Here is a 12,407-nt window from a genome sequence, read left to right as displayed (position 1 = left end):
CTCTGCCAGGACCTCAGTAATCTTCTCCCTTGCTTCCCATGAATCCTAGGATACACCTGGTTGGGCCTCAGGAATTTATTCACTGTTTATTTCAAGACCTCCTACACTATCACCTCCGTAATATCAATGTGCACCAGACTGTCACTGTTTCCTTCCTTGAATTCACTAGTGTCCCTTTCCGTCTCCACAGTACATACAGATGAATAAATGTAGTCACTATTTTAAAGTATGAAAGGCATATTTATGATGTGCATAACAAGCCTCTCATAAGTGAACAGCTGCTTACTTTATTGTTAATGATATTTAAAGGCTCTTTCAGAATGTTGATACCTTTTACACCATTTATTAGGATGACAAGGCACAAGTTTAACATTTTACCCTAGACAGCCTGTTTAACAGCACAACATTCCTTTAACTGCTTTGGAATGTCAAAGTAGTTTTTGCTTGCCATGTTCTAACATTGTATTTGTACTCTGTCCTCGTCAGAGGAGACAGCAGCCTCCAGTCATATCAGACACCACAAAAATGCTGGTAAATAGAGTTTGCTTCTAATCTTGCACCTCTATTTAAGACTTGTTCTGCTTTTTCTGAACTTACAAGACTTTTTAAAACTTCAGTGAACTTTCAAGTGATGACATGTCTGGCAATAGCTCTGATAACTTGTTTTTGAAGTTTTGTTTTAGAAACCATTAGAAGAGATAAAAAGACACCTATTGTGCACAGATCAAACTAATCCTAGTCTATTCTGACTCCATAAATTAACTCTTTCCTACAGGTAATATTGCACTAGAAGTGACATTCCAGTTATTATTTTAACGTTCACTCCCCTTACTACAACACTGTGGATATGCTTATTATATGAGACTAATATTTGATTGTGTTGTATATTCTGGGCTGTACAATTTCACACTACTTTTATAAAGTGGGAGTATTGTAATTCATGCTCATTTACTTTTTTTTAGGCAATTACAGCCACCTTTCATCATCAAGAACACGACTGAAAACATCTGCCAGCCATACGTCCTCGCTCGCTGGCTCCATCAGTGCCCGATCACGGACAAGCAGCATCCAAAGCAAGCCGTGGAAATGAGCGAAAGAATATCACTTCTGTTTTAAGCCTGATTTTTTTTTTACTGTGTTTTAACTATCAGCTGTTATTGTGCTGAGAACCTATGGAAAATGTGCATCATTGACATTCAGTTACAAAAATAATACAGCTGATGCATTATATGTTAATAGACACTGTTGATTGCAATAGCAAACAAGTTGTAGAGAGTAAAAGCTTTGTGATATTTAAGATCATCTTAAATTAAAGTACATATTTTTAACTTTATAGCTTTCAGCTCCAACCAAAAGCAGAAGAAAAGGATTGGAGCAGAAGCGCCATTGTAGAATAATTTCTCATCCTGTCTTACAAAGCATCAAGACTTGGAATACACAATAGAATCTCAATTTTGCTGCTTTCTGGTATAAATTTTAATATGAATGCTAAGTATTTTGCACAGAACAACCCTTCGCATTACAAGTGCTATACTTTCCCCACCGTGGCTCCAAAGGAAGAATGTTCTCCATATTGATCCTTGTGCTATTTTGAATCATTGGTTCTAAGAGTTATTCACTTCTCCTGCACCCTCCCCCACTGCCACAACTAAATAGTGAAAGAATACATGATATGCCACCAAAATTCCATATAACCAATCCTAGTGTCATGCTTTGAAAAACTTTTTATTTTTGTGGGGTGTGGGGGGGGTCCTTGTGAATCTCATTGTTCAGTTATTTTTGCCTCTGAGGAATGTGCATAATATCTTATCCCATGACCCTGTACTTATTTTATTCTAATTCCCTTGCCTATGTACCTGTCAATGTGGCAAGCAATCTATTTGCTTACAAGAGAGTAATAAACTGACTAGTTTATTTAACCTGCAGGGCTTCTGTTTAAAATTAGTTTGATATTATAAGCACATGGACGTATGTTACACACCTTTTTTTTAAACTATTGTTTGGAAGCATCTGGACAAAATGCTGATGCAATTGTGTAATCAAAATGAATGTGCAATTTGCTACACTTCTCTACAGATGTTTCACTGAAATGAAGTGGAGGCAAGTCTGTGATGGGTTATTATTTATCTTGTCTGAATACATGCAAGTTGCTTAAAACCAAAATAAATGTAGTTTTAAAATTCAACCTTCAGGTGCGTCAATTTTAGAAGAATTTTAGTACCACAATATACTGAATAAATTACAGCTGCCTGTGTACTGCTTCCTGCTATCCCAGCCTCACTTTCTTCTGAGAGGCTTTTTTTAACTTGAATATACTGTATGCCCTACAGTGAAATTATATGCATGTTCTTTCTCTGTGCTACCTGAATTTGGAGCTGGAAGGCTAGCACCAAGAAGACAGTTTTCCTTCTTGCATGCTTGTTTTCAGTAAATCAGCCATTATTTAGCAATTCTGGCTAAAGGTGTCGAAAAGGCAGATGTGCACAGGAAATATGCAAGTGTACCAGTACTGGTAGATTTATACGTTATGAATCAAAGTTGTATTTTTCTAGCTGGCATTGGTCTTTTTTAGTCATGTGCTGACTCATTGCCATGACAAAAGTTTAGAAAATGCTACTAATTTTTCTATTTCTTAAGTATAATCGTATAAAAATCCTTACTAGCAGTTATGTTCAGTGGAAATGAATAGTCAGAAAACAGGGGATGTGACTTCCCCCTCAATGATTAACAAAACTAGCACATGGTATCGAAATGAGAAGAGAATTTCAAAGCAAGAACCCATTTTGTAATGATTATGGAATCCAATGGTGTTATCGCCAAGTCTTGTTTTCTAAAGTGTGGTACCCATGAGATTTAGAACCAGGACACTGAAACTGTTGTCCATACAGAGCACTGATGATGTACGTGCACAAACTCTGACATCTGTCTTAAGGGATATTGCCAGCTGTACTGGCCTTACCTTACCCACTATAATTTACAGCAAACAATACAGATCAGCAATCAAATCTAGGAACAATCTTAAACTGAATTTTAATCAATTATGCTTTTTTTTGTGCTACTACTTTCATCTTTCCAGTAATGCAAATGTTCTTCAATGGATATAATAGTGTACAATGTTTTTAATCCATTTATGGTATATTGGATATGGAGGCAAGAACAGTGTCTATTACTAATCTCTTATTGACCAGATGAAGGGACTTTCAGGATTTTGACTTGGCATTGATGGAGTAATGGTGATATATGTCTAAATCTTGATGCAAGTATTTTGTAAGGGAATTCTAGTCTTTTCTCTGTTTTCCTGCTGCCCAGTTAGATGGCAAAAGTCACAGGTTCAAGAGAAACCATTTTAAAACATCCTTGTGGAGTTCTTGTGGAACATCTTGTAACTCATCAGTACTGTCATGTTGGTGGTGGATGAAGTGAATGTTTAACTTGCTGAGTATCTCAAATAAGTGGGCCTCTTTGTCCTGGACAGTGAGTCTTGATTATTGTTAAAACTGTAATCATACAGGACGGGACTAGCACCCACAGTGTCGACACCCTCCTAAGCCAGATGGGTGTTCAAAGCCCAAGCCAGATGGGCTGGCCATGTCGTCAGGATGTCTGACAGTCGACTACCAAAACAGCTGCTATATGGAGAGCTGAGCCAGGGCAAGCATTCAGTTGGAGGGCAGAAGAAACGTTTCAAAGACTGACTCAAAGTGTCCCTCAAAGACCTCAACATCAATCCCAGTAGCTGGGAATTGCTTGCTCTGGACCGCCCGACCTGGTGGAGCAGGACCACTAAAGGAGCGTATGCAGCAGAAATCAGACGCACCACAGAGGCTCAGAGGAAACATGCCATGTGCAAGGCTCGAGCTACCTCCACTTGCACTGCAGCACCTACCCTCATGTGTCCCACATATGGGCGAGCTTTCAGGGCCCGGATTGGCCTCACCTGTCACCTCTGGACCCACAGTCACAAACCCTCCACCTGACAGAAGTCGTGGTCATCTTCAACTCCGAAGGGCAAACAACAATCATACGGGAAAGGGATGCATAGCTTCTGATACTTATATCATTTACACCTACTGCCTTCACAGAGAATGTGGATATACTGTATGTTAAATCTCCTCCCTTTAATCATCAAAAGAATGTAACAGCATGACATAGCTTCAATATGAGTTTGTCAATGATCTCGGTTGTACTTTGTCAGGGGTTTTTCCACCCTAATAATCAAAATATTGTTCAGAATCTGACCATATAGTCATATGATGGATATAAAATGCACAGTTTACTTTCAGATGAACATGGTATCTTTTGTATTTTGTTCTGATGTATTCACTCGCACGTTGGGTGAAAGCTGGATGATTGAGACTTGTGCTGTTTTAGTTTTAAAGTAAGAATCTATATTTTTAAATAAAACATGTGTTTTACATTTTGAACAAAAATGTGCATGGCCATTGAACAAACTTTTTATCTTTTAATTTAAGTTTTTTTTAATATATGTCCTAGCCAACTAATTTCAGACTTGTCGCCTCCATTAGGAGAACCAGATGGTCCATTGCCAAAGGGTGATTTACTCACTTGGCTCAGTACGGAAATTCAATTTGGTGTGGTACTGAGGCAGCCAATCTCTCCTGTGTGCTGTTATTTGTGCTGTACTTGAATTACATAATCCAAGCTAGAGACCTTTTTTTAAAAAAAAAGAAAACGTCCAGAAAATATAGTTACATGTGTACAGTGTTAATGTGGAAGTTTGATTAATGTGGCTATTCGCCGTCTGTGCATTTGGGAATAGAGGTATGGTTTTGTCGCTCAAATATTTGTGCTGGCTCTTGTAACTTAGTGAGCATTCAAAATGGTGTTTTGGTTATTGTGTTGGCTTATTTTTGTTCTGAAACAGACTGAAAAGTAGATAAGATGAGCCAAGTGTCAACTGAATACAAATTTCAGTTAATATAAAACATAGAATGTGCTAATAGTGGAGATTAATGGGATCTCAGGTGCCACATCTGCAGTAAATGTTCGCATCTTCAGAAACTTCAGCTCAAAGTCGTTAGCTTGGAATCAGACCTTCAGACATGAAAGGGAGAGTTGCCTGGACAACTTGTTCAAAGAGGCAGTCACAATCCTTAGATTAGGTGATACCCTGGCTCAGCACCATGGTGAGAGCTAAAGGGTAGTGCTTGAGTGACAAGAGTACCTAGGATACATTGATAGGGAGGGTTCAGCCTTTGAACCTTTTGAAAGATATGATAGAAACACAAAACCTACAGCATAATACAGGCCCTTTGGCCCACAAGGCTGTGCCAAAATTGTCCTTACCTTAGAACTACCTAGGCTTATCCATAGCCCTCTACTTTTCTATGCTCCATGTATCCATTCAGGAGTCTCTTAAAAGACCCTCATCATTTCTGCCTCCACCACTGCTGCCGATAGCCCATTCCACACCCTCACCACTCTCTGCTTAAAAAAACATCTCCTCTGTACCTGCTTCCAAGCACCTTAAAACTGTGCCCTCTCGTGTTAGCCATTTCAGCCTTGGGAAAAAGCCTCCAAGTCTGAGAGTTAAGTATGTTTATTTTCCTTATCGTTTATAAATATGCACCAAAGCTTATAATTACATGTTTACATTTGTCGTACATGAGGTACAATAACAATATTAATAAATTTTAAACAGGTTTTCTAAAATGTCATATCAATCTGTATCTGTTACTAATTGTAAAACAATAAATATATCTAAATAAGCAACAGGACTCAACCTTTTTACTTCAGGTCCTGAATTATTGTTACTAATCCATTAATTAATAATAACCTCTGTTGAAAATTTCCATGGTACGAGAGAATTTTTTAGAAGATTATTGCCTATTTGTGCACTAATGCTCAAAAAGGTTCACCATCTCTGACTGTGATGATTTTCCAAAATTCCTTAATTCTCGAACAGATTAGAAGGGAGCAAATGAAACTCTGCATTTAAAGGCAGAGAAAAGAGAAGTGTGAAACCATGAAAGCAGATCAGTTATCCTGACATTGGAAGGCAATAATATGGCATATTCCATTATTAAGAGCATAACAGAGCACTTAAGTCATATCATGACTAGGCAGAGACAGCAATGAAAAACAAATTTCATTTAATAACTATCTTGAATATGCAACCAACATGGCAGAAAAACAGAATCCAGCAGTTGTGCTGTACCTGGGTTTTCAGAAGACATTTGATTAGAAAGTAACAGCTCGTGGGGTTAGAGGTAATGTATCACTGGATAGAATATTGGTTAAAGATGGGAAGAATGTGTAACCAGGTTACAATAGGAAAAGTACAGAGCCTCACCTATTCATAACTACCATTAACAAGTTATTTGAAATGGCAAAAGGTAACAAAACCAAATTTACTAATGAGAAGATAATATAAGATGGGACAAGAAAGTGGTATTTGGAATAGAAGGTTATTCACTTTAGTAGAAAGAATACCTTTTTAAACAGATGAGATCCTAGCAAATATTGAAATCAAGAGGGAGCAATGTATTCTGGTTTAAGAGATACATTAAATAACTGCAGATATGACAAGAAATCCATAAGACTTGTAAAGGAATTTGAGTATAGGGAATGGAAGGTTGGCTGAGATTATTCAAGTGTTTGGTGAGGTGACATTTGGAGGAATCAGTAAGTTAGCATTTGACCTATACACATTAGAGCTCAGAAAATTGAGATGATGTCACTAATTGGTTCAGAGACTGATTGATGCCAAGAAGTTATTTTCTTCAGATGGAAACTAGAATTAAGGGATTGTTGGTTCAATATGAGAAGTGACTTTATAAAGAAAATTGTAGTGTTTTGAAATACTTTTCCTTGGATTGCTGTGGGAACCCAGTTGTGTTTTTTCAGGTCTGAATTCGCTTGGTGCCCAAAAACAAAAGGATTGGATGTGAAAGTGTCACTTCCACAAAGAAGCTAAATAGTGTGGAACTTCTGTTTTCCCATTTCTTAAAACAACAGTTTGTGTCAGTGTAAAACAAAACCCTCTCTTGGGAATTTGAGAGGCTATATTGTAATTTCATATGATTCCTCTGATGCCAACTTTGATTTTTAAAACAGACCAATGTGCACAGAAACTAAGATTCCAGAGGCCACATATCACCCTTGACTCTAAATTGTGGCTTTATTACATAAAGATAACATGAACAAGATCTACATGTGGCTTAAAAAAGAGAATTTTGAGATGTATATAGAATAAAGTTTCAATCAAGACTTTGTGATTGTTTACGGAGTGTGAATCATAGCAAAGAATAGTCATAAAAATAATAATGTTCTGTATTTTTATTCAGTAGGACAAAATCAATTTTGATGCATGAGATCCTTGGTGTTGCAATACTTGTATTTAATAGGGATGTTGACTGGCATATTTGAAAATGTCCATCAATCCCAGATAGGTTTCTTCAGCTGTTGGAAGAATCTGATTGGCTGGTAAAATGAAACCATGACGACCAGTATCACGCAGCTCAAAGCAGAAAGCATACTTGATACCATGATCATAGGCCCAGTCAATGGAGGAACCACTGGATTGATCTAATGGGGAAAAAAAGTATTTGTATTTAAATATCACATGACTGATAATTGTTCTGACAGAAATGTTTGTATTGTGGCATATATGTCTGTATGACCAGGATACTGGTGTATGTTTTTGATACCCAGTATCATTGTTCAAATGTCTTGCTGTGTAACAGAAGAATTGATAAAATCCAGTATTTTCCTAAAAGTAAGCATGGCAAGGAGGTGGGGGTTTCAGATGGAATGCTAGTGGTATGTTGGAATGGGAGGAGCACTTGGGCTGGTCTTGTATGTTTTCTTAATACCATCCTAAAATGATTATTTTTATGCAATTAACCTCCCTTAGTAATTGATAACCTTGGATGCTTTTATGGATGTCCTTTTGTAGAAAGCTATCTAAACTAGCAGTCAGGAACAAATCATAACTCATTTTTTCCAGGAGCACAAAATGTGGGTAGTGTACCATTCCATAAATGCTGCCTCTGCCTTACTGAGTTCTTCCAGCATTTTGTTTGTGTTCATGATTTACAGCATCTGTTCTTCATTTATCCACCCCGCCCCCCCCCCCCCCCCCCAACTTCTGAGACATGTTAAAGAGAATAGGTTTCCTTCAACGGCCAGTGTCTACTTGAGAGACTGAGTAGCCGCCCTCCATGTCATGTGAAATACAACATGAGAGTAGAATGGGAATGCATGGTGAATGGTGGGGTGCATTTATGTTTTTTAATTATTTCAGTACAATGTGCACAAATAAGAACTAGTTCTATAGTCAATCCCAGTATATATTTATGACCTTGTAAAGCAGCTTCTTCCCCTCCACCATCTGATTGCTGAACGGTCCATCAACCCATGAACCCAGCCTCGTTATTCACCCGCATATTGTAACTTACAGCAAATTGTATGTTTTGCACTGTGCTGCTGCTGCCAAGTCGACACAAATGAAAAAGACTGAAAACCACTATTAAGAAATCTTGTGCAAAGGCTACAATAGATTCTACTTTCTAAATATGATTACATTCATTCGTGTCTGCCAATATATACTTACAGATTGTTGTGATAATAGGTCCATATGTATACTGGGTGCCATACAGTGATGCCAATGAACTTATGGATGTCTTGCTAAGAGCCATCTGCAAAATCAAATAGAACTTCTGCTATTTAAACAGGACATGCTAATGAACATGCAACAGTTGTTGGTCCACAATTACTACTACTCCCAATCTTTCTTTGGATGAAACAAAATTCCAATTAACTACCCCTAACTTCTGTCCAACAATCTCTTTGACCCACTACCTTCAGGCGTGGGGTACTGTAGCATTATGACAAGGACTGAGAGAATGAGAAACAGCTTTCTCCCCCAGGCTCACCGAACTCACTGCCACCACCCAAGCCTTGTCATGTATGAAGTGCCAGTAGTGTTATATTACATATTTACTTTTTAACTTGCATTGTAAATGCACTTTATTATATGTGAATTTATTTGTGGTGATATTACCTTGTGTTATGTTTGAGTTGTATGTTGTGTACCCTGTCCAGAGAAATGTTCTTCCATTGGTGGTATATATGTAAATGGCTGAATGACAAACTTGAATTTGAACTAACTTTTTGTTACACTTCAAAGTAATTAAATGAGGGAAGTCTATTTGCAAACACCTTTGCTCCATTTCATTATTAGCTTCACAATTATTCCTATCTAATTCAATACCATTTTAAAAACTTCCTTTTACAGTGATTTTCAATCATTCAAGCTCTTCTTAATGTGTAACAGGGTCTATCGTCATTAATTGTTCATTTGATTATTTGTCACAAGCTTTCTGTACATTAAGTTAGTAAATATCAATTGAATGTCACTCAGCTGTGTGGTACAAAATTTCATTACTACCTATTTTATATGCAATTTAATATTTGTTTGTCCACATCACCCATATAGAACATGAGAGCAGGACAAAATGTCAACAAAGGCACATGGAGCAGTGTAGATGGCCACCAATGTCATTTGGGGCCAAGAAGTGTGCTGCTTCTATTGAACAAGCCATGACTTACCAGCTCATCATAGTCCTTTGGTTTCACTGAGGTGTAACCATACGGGAATAGTAACAACTGGGAATAGCTATGAACATCAATGAAGACTTTGAAATTTCCATGATTTTTGACAAAGTCAACAATGGCTTTGACTTCCTTTTCAGAATTGGCAAATGGCCCATAATACGTGGATGAGCAAGCATACCCACTGGCTCCAGGTCCTGTTAATTAAAACAAACAGTTAAGCTTTTCAAAAACCAAAAATAAAAAGTTAGATATATGAAAGTTAACATAAAAACAGAAAATGCTGGAAACACGAAACAAGCATAAAGAAGCAATTAACATTTCAGATTGATTTCCTTTCATCAGAACCATAATATGTTAGGAAGAGGTTGTTTAAAATGCAAAGATGTGCAGCAATGGAAGTGATAGTATCACTATCTGTGATAGTGGACAAGCAAGAAATGGAACAATATGTATTATAGTAGGGTAGTGTGGACCGAGATGGCTAGTAAAACCTTGTCATTGTATAGGATAAGTGAGGAAGAAAAAAATAGGTAGTCTTGATAAAATGCCTGTCTCCATAACATTGATTGATTAGGGAACACAATTTGTATTACATGGGCAGAAATACTTACAATGTGATTTAGTGAATTCATCAGGCTGATTTCATTTAATCAGAACCATGATAAGTTACAAAGTGGTTCTTTAAAATGCAAAAAAGTGGCTCCACTCTATTAAGGCACCAATGTCTCTGAAGAACGTAGGCTGCTTGCTTTACCATTGGAGACCATTGAAGAGAGTTACTTTGGAAACTGACAGGCAGTCACTTCTATCACAGCCATGCTCTGTACAACAGCCTTTAGAATTTTTAGCTTGCAGTAATAAAATAAGTTTATATTCATTAATGTTTTTAATAGCTATGTTGATGTGATTTCCTGCACTCAGAGTGAACTCAAAATATCATCACCTTTGCTGTCAATTTCCATCTTGTTTTCAGTTTCACATCACCAATATCTGACTCTTGCCTTTTTCACTTTCTCTATCTCCAGTCTTGGGATATAGTTTTAGGACCAACATCATTACAAGCACAGAGTCTCACAGTTATCAAAGTTCAAAGTAAATTTATTATCAAAGTACTACTATTATCAACAACTATTGTTGAATATCAAGTACCGTTACCAGACAACTGTGCTGTTCCAAAGAGCACCATATGAAGTCATTCTTCCCCTCAGCCATTAGGCTCTAAAATGAGTCAAACTATAGCTGGGGAAGTGATGACCCCCTCCTGTTAAACTGTTTGAGGTAACTTCTTTTTCACTCTTTCTTATTTCTCTTCTAATATTTGTGTATCTGTGTACTTACTTGTAATGCTACTATAACACTGTAATTTCCTTTGGGATCAATTAAGTATCTATCCATCTAAACCTCTCACCCATCATCCTGTAAGCATTCCATTCCATCAAATGTGCTTTGATGACAAGTACTTTTCCATAAGCTTGGCTTAACTTCCATCCTGATCAAGGATGTTTGTCTCATTTCCCACACTTCCGCTTTCACTTTCTCCTCCCTCACACTTTGGGTTCTGCAGTCCTCAAATTCCACCCCACTGGTCACCAAAGTCAATGGTTCAACCAGCATCCAGTCACCTTTACCTCAACACTGCCACCTGACAGTCTCCCCTCTCACACCCTTTCAGCATTCTGAAGAAACTATTCCCTCCATGACTCTGGTTTATAGTTTCATTTAGATGGGTTTGTGTATGTTATGTTATTGAACATGAAAATCGTAGACATGCTGTACCTATTCTACAATTTCTGTTTTTAAAATGTGTAATATTTAGGCAGAAGTCCAAGGGAAATAATGTTTAAGACCAAGAGTCACAGATGGCACAGTGCTGGCTTCATCTGCCAGTGGTCTGTGCCAAAATTACAGTTGGAAAAATTCTCCAGGATCACGAACATCCATGAGTTACTGGTGCACATTTTATCCCACCTCACAACCTTTACCATTTCAGGACAAGAATCAATAACCATTCCTTCAATAAAAGCTTGGTGGTGACAACATACCAGACCATGGCAAATGGTTTTGTTTGGTGTGGTGTTGTTTTGGGTACACATATTGATAATAAGCTACTCGGTTCATTCTGTCCTTAAACCTTTTTGCTCACTTCTTTATTTATATATTTCCATCATATTCAAGTCTGAGCTGAACACTCTTATTTGATCACAGAATTAAATTTTACTAAATTACAAATAAACCTCTTGATTAGAAATTGGAAATTATTATTGCAACCTCTATATCATTTTTTGCTTGACTTGAAACAATGAGCTTTGGCTTGGTTAGGTTTTCGTTGAGGGGTGTAACTGCTGTTTCCCTCCATGGAATTCAGGTTGCACAGAACTGGATTCTTACACTCACAGTCCTTGATCTGTGTACCATGAATTAATTCAAGCAACACACACAAAATGCTGGTGGAACGCAGCAGGCCAGGCAACATATACAGGAAGAAGTGCAGTCAACATTTCGGGTCGAAAGTCCTGACGAAGGGTCTCGGCCCAAAACATCGACTCTACTTCTTCCCATTGATGCTGCCTGGCCTGCTACGTTCCACCAGCATTTATGTGTTGATTGAATTTCCAGCATCTGCAGATTTCCTCGTGTTTGTGTGATGAATTAACTCAAAATGAGGCAAAGTAGGCTGGTTGTTACACATTATACAATTTCCCTGTAATTCTTTCCAGTCTGTGATATACTGAACACCTGCAGAAAGAATATAGATGCAATCAAATCTAGCTATTTTGGATTATCCTGGATGTGTAGTTTTATAATGTAGATTCTACGTCAGGATATAC

General features: G+C 37.6%; 2 protein-coding genes across 7 annotated transcripts in view; one reads left to right on the top strand and one right to left on the bottom strand.

Moving 5' to 3' along the window:
- The window catches only part of cep41 (centrosomal protein 41), a 61,490-nt gene extending 59,305 nt beyond the window's left edge, over nt 1-2,185 (top strand). For all 6 annotated transcript variants that reach the window (XM_059987063.1, XM_059987062.1, XM_059987061.1 and 3 more), the window contains one exon: nt 963-2,185. In XM_059987063.1, the coding sequence (XP_059843046.1) occupies nt 963-1,090 (128 nt within the window). In that variant the 3' untranslated portion in view covers nt 1,091-2,185. The remainder of the gene's footprint in view (nt 1-962) is intronic.
- Nucleotides 2,186-2,331: 146 nt separating this feature from the next.
- Nucleotides 2,332-12,407, bottom strand: part of LOC132403610 (carboxypeptidase A1-like) — a 38,901-nt gene continuing 28,825 nt past the window's right edge. The window contains exons 9-11 of the mRNA XM_059987058.1: nt 9,574-9,773; nt 8,576-8,660; nt 2,332-7,548 (exon numbers count right to left, since the gene is read on the bottom strand). Coding sequence (XP_059843041.1) covers nt 7,361-7,548; nt 8,576-8,660; nt 9,574-9,773 — 473 coding nt within the window. The 3' untranslated portion in view covers nt 2,332-7,360. The remainder of the gene's footprint in view (nt 7,549-8,575; nt 8,661-9,573; nt 9,774-12,407) is intronic.

The sequence above is a fragment of the Hypanus sabinus genome, chromosome 13 (assembly GCF_030144855.1).
Source record: "Hypanus sabinus isolate sHypSab1 chromosome 13, sHypSab1.hap1, whole genome shotgun sequence".
NCBI classification, from domain to species: Eukaryota; Metazoa; Chordata; class Chondrichthyes; order Myliobatiformes; family Dasyatidae; genus Hypanus; species Hypanus sabinus.
The sequence above is the reverse complement of the archived record's forward strand: the minus strand, read 5'-3'. Positions and strand labels throughout refer to the sequence as shown.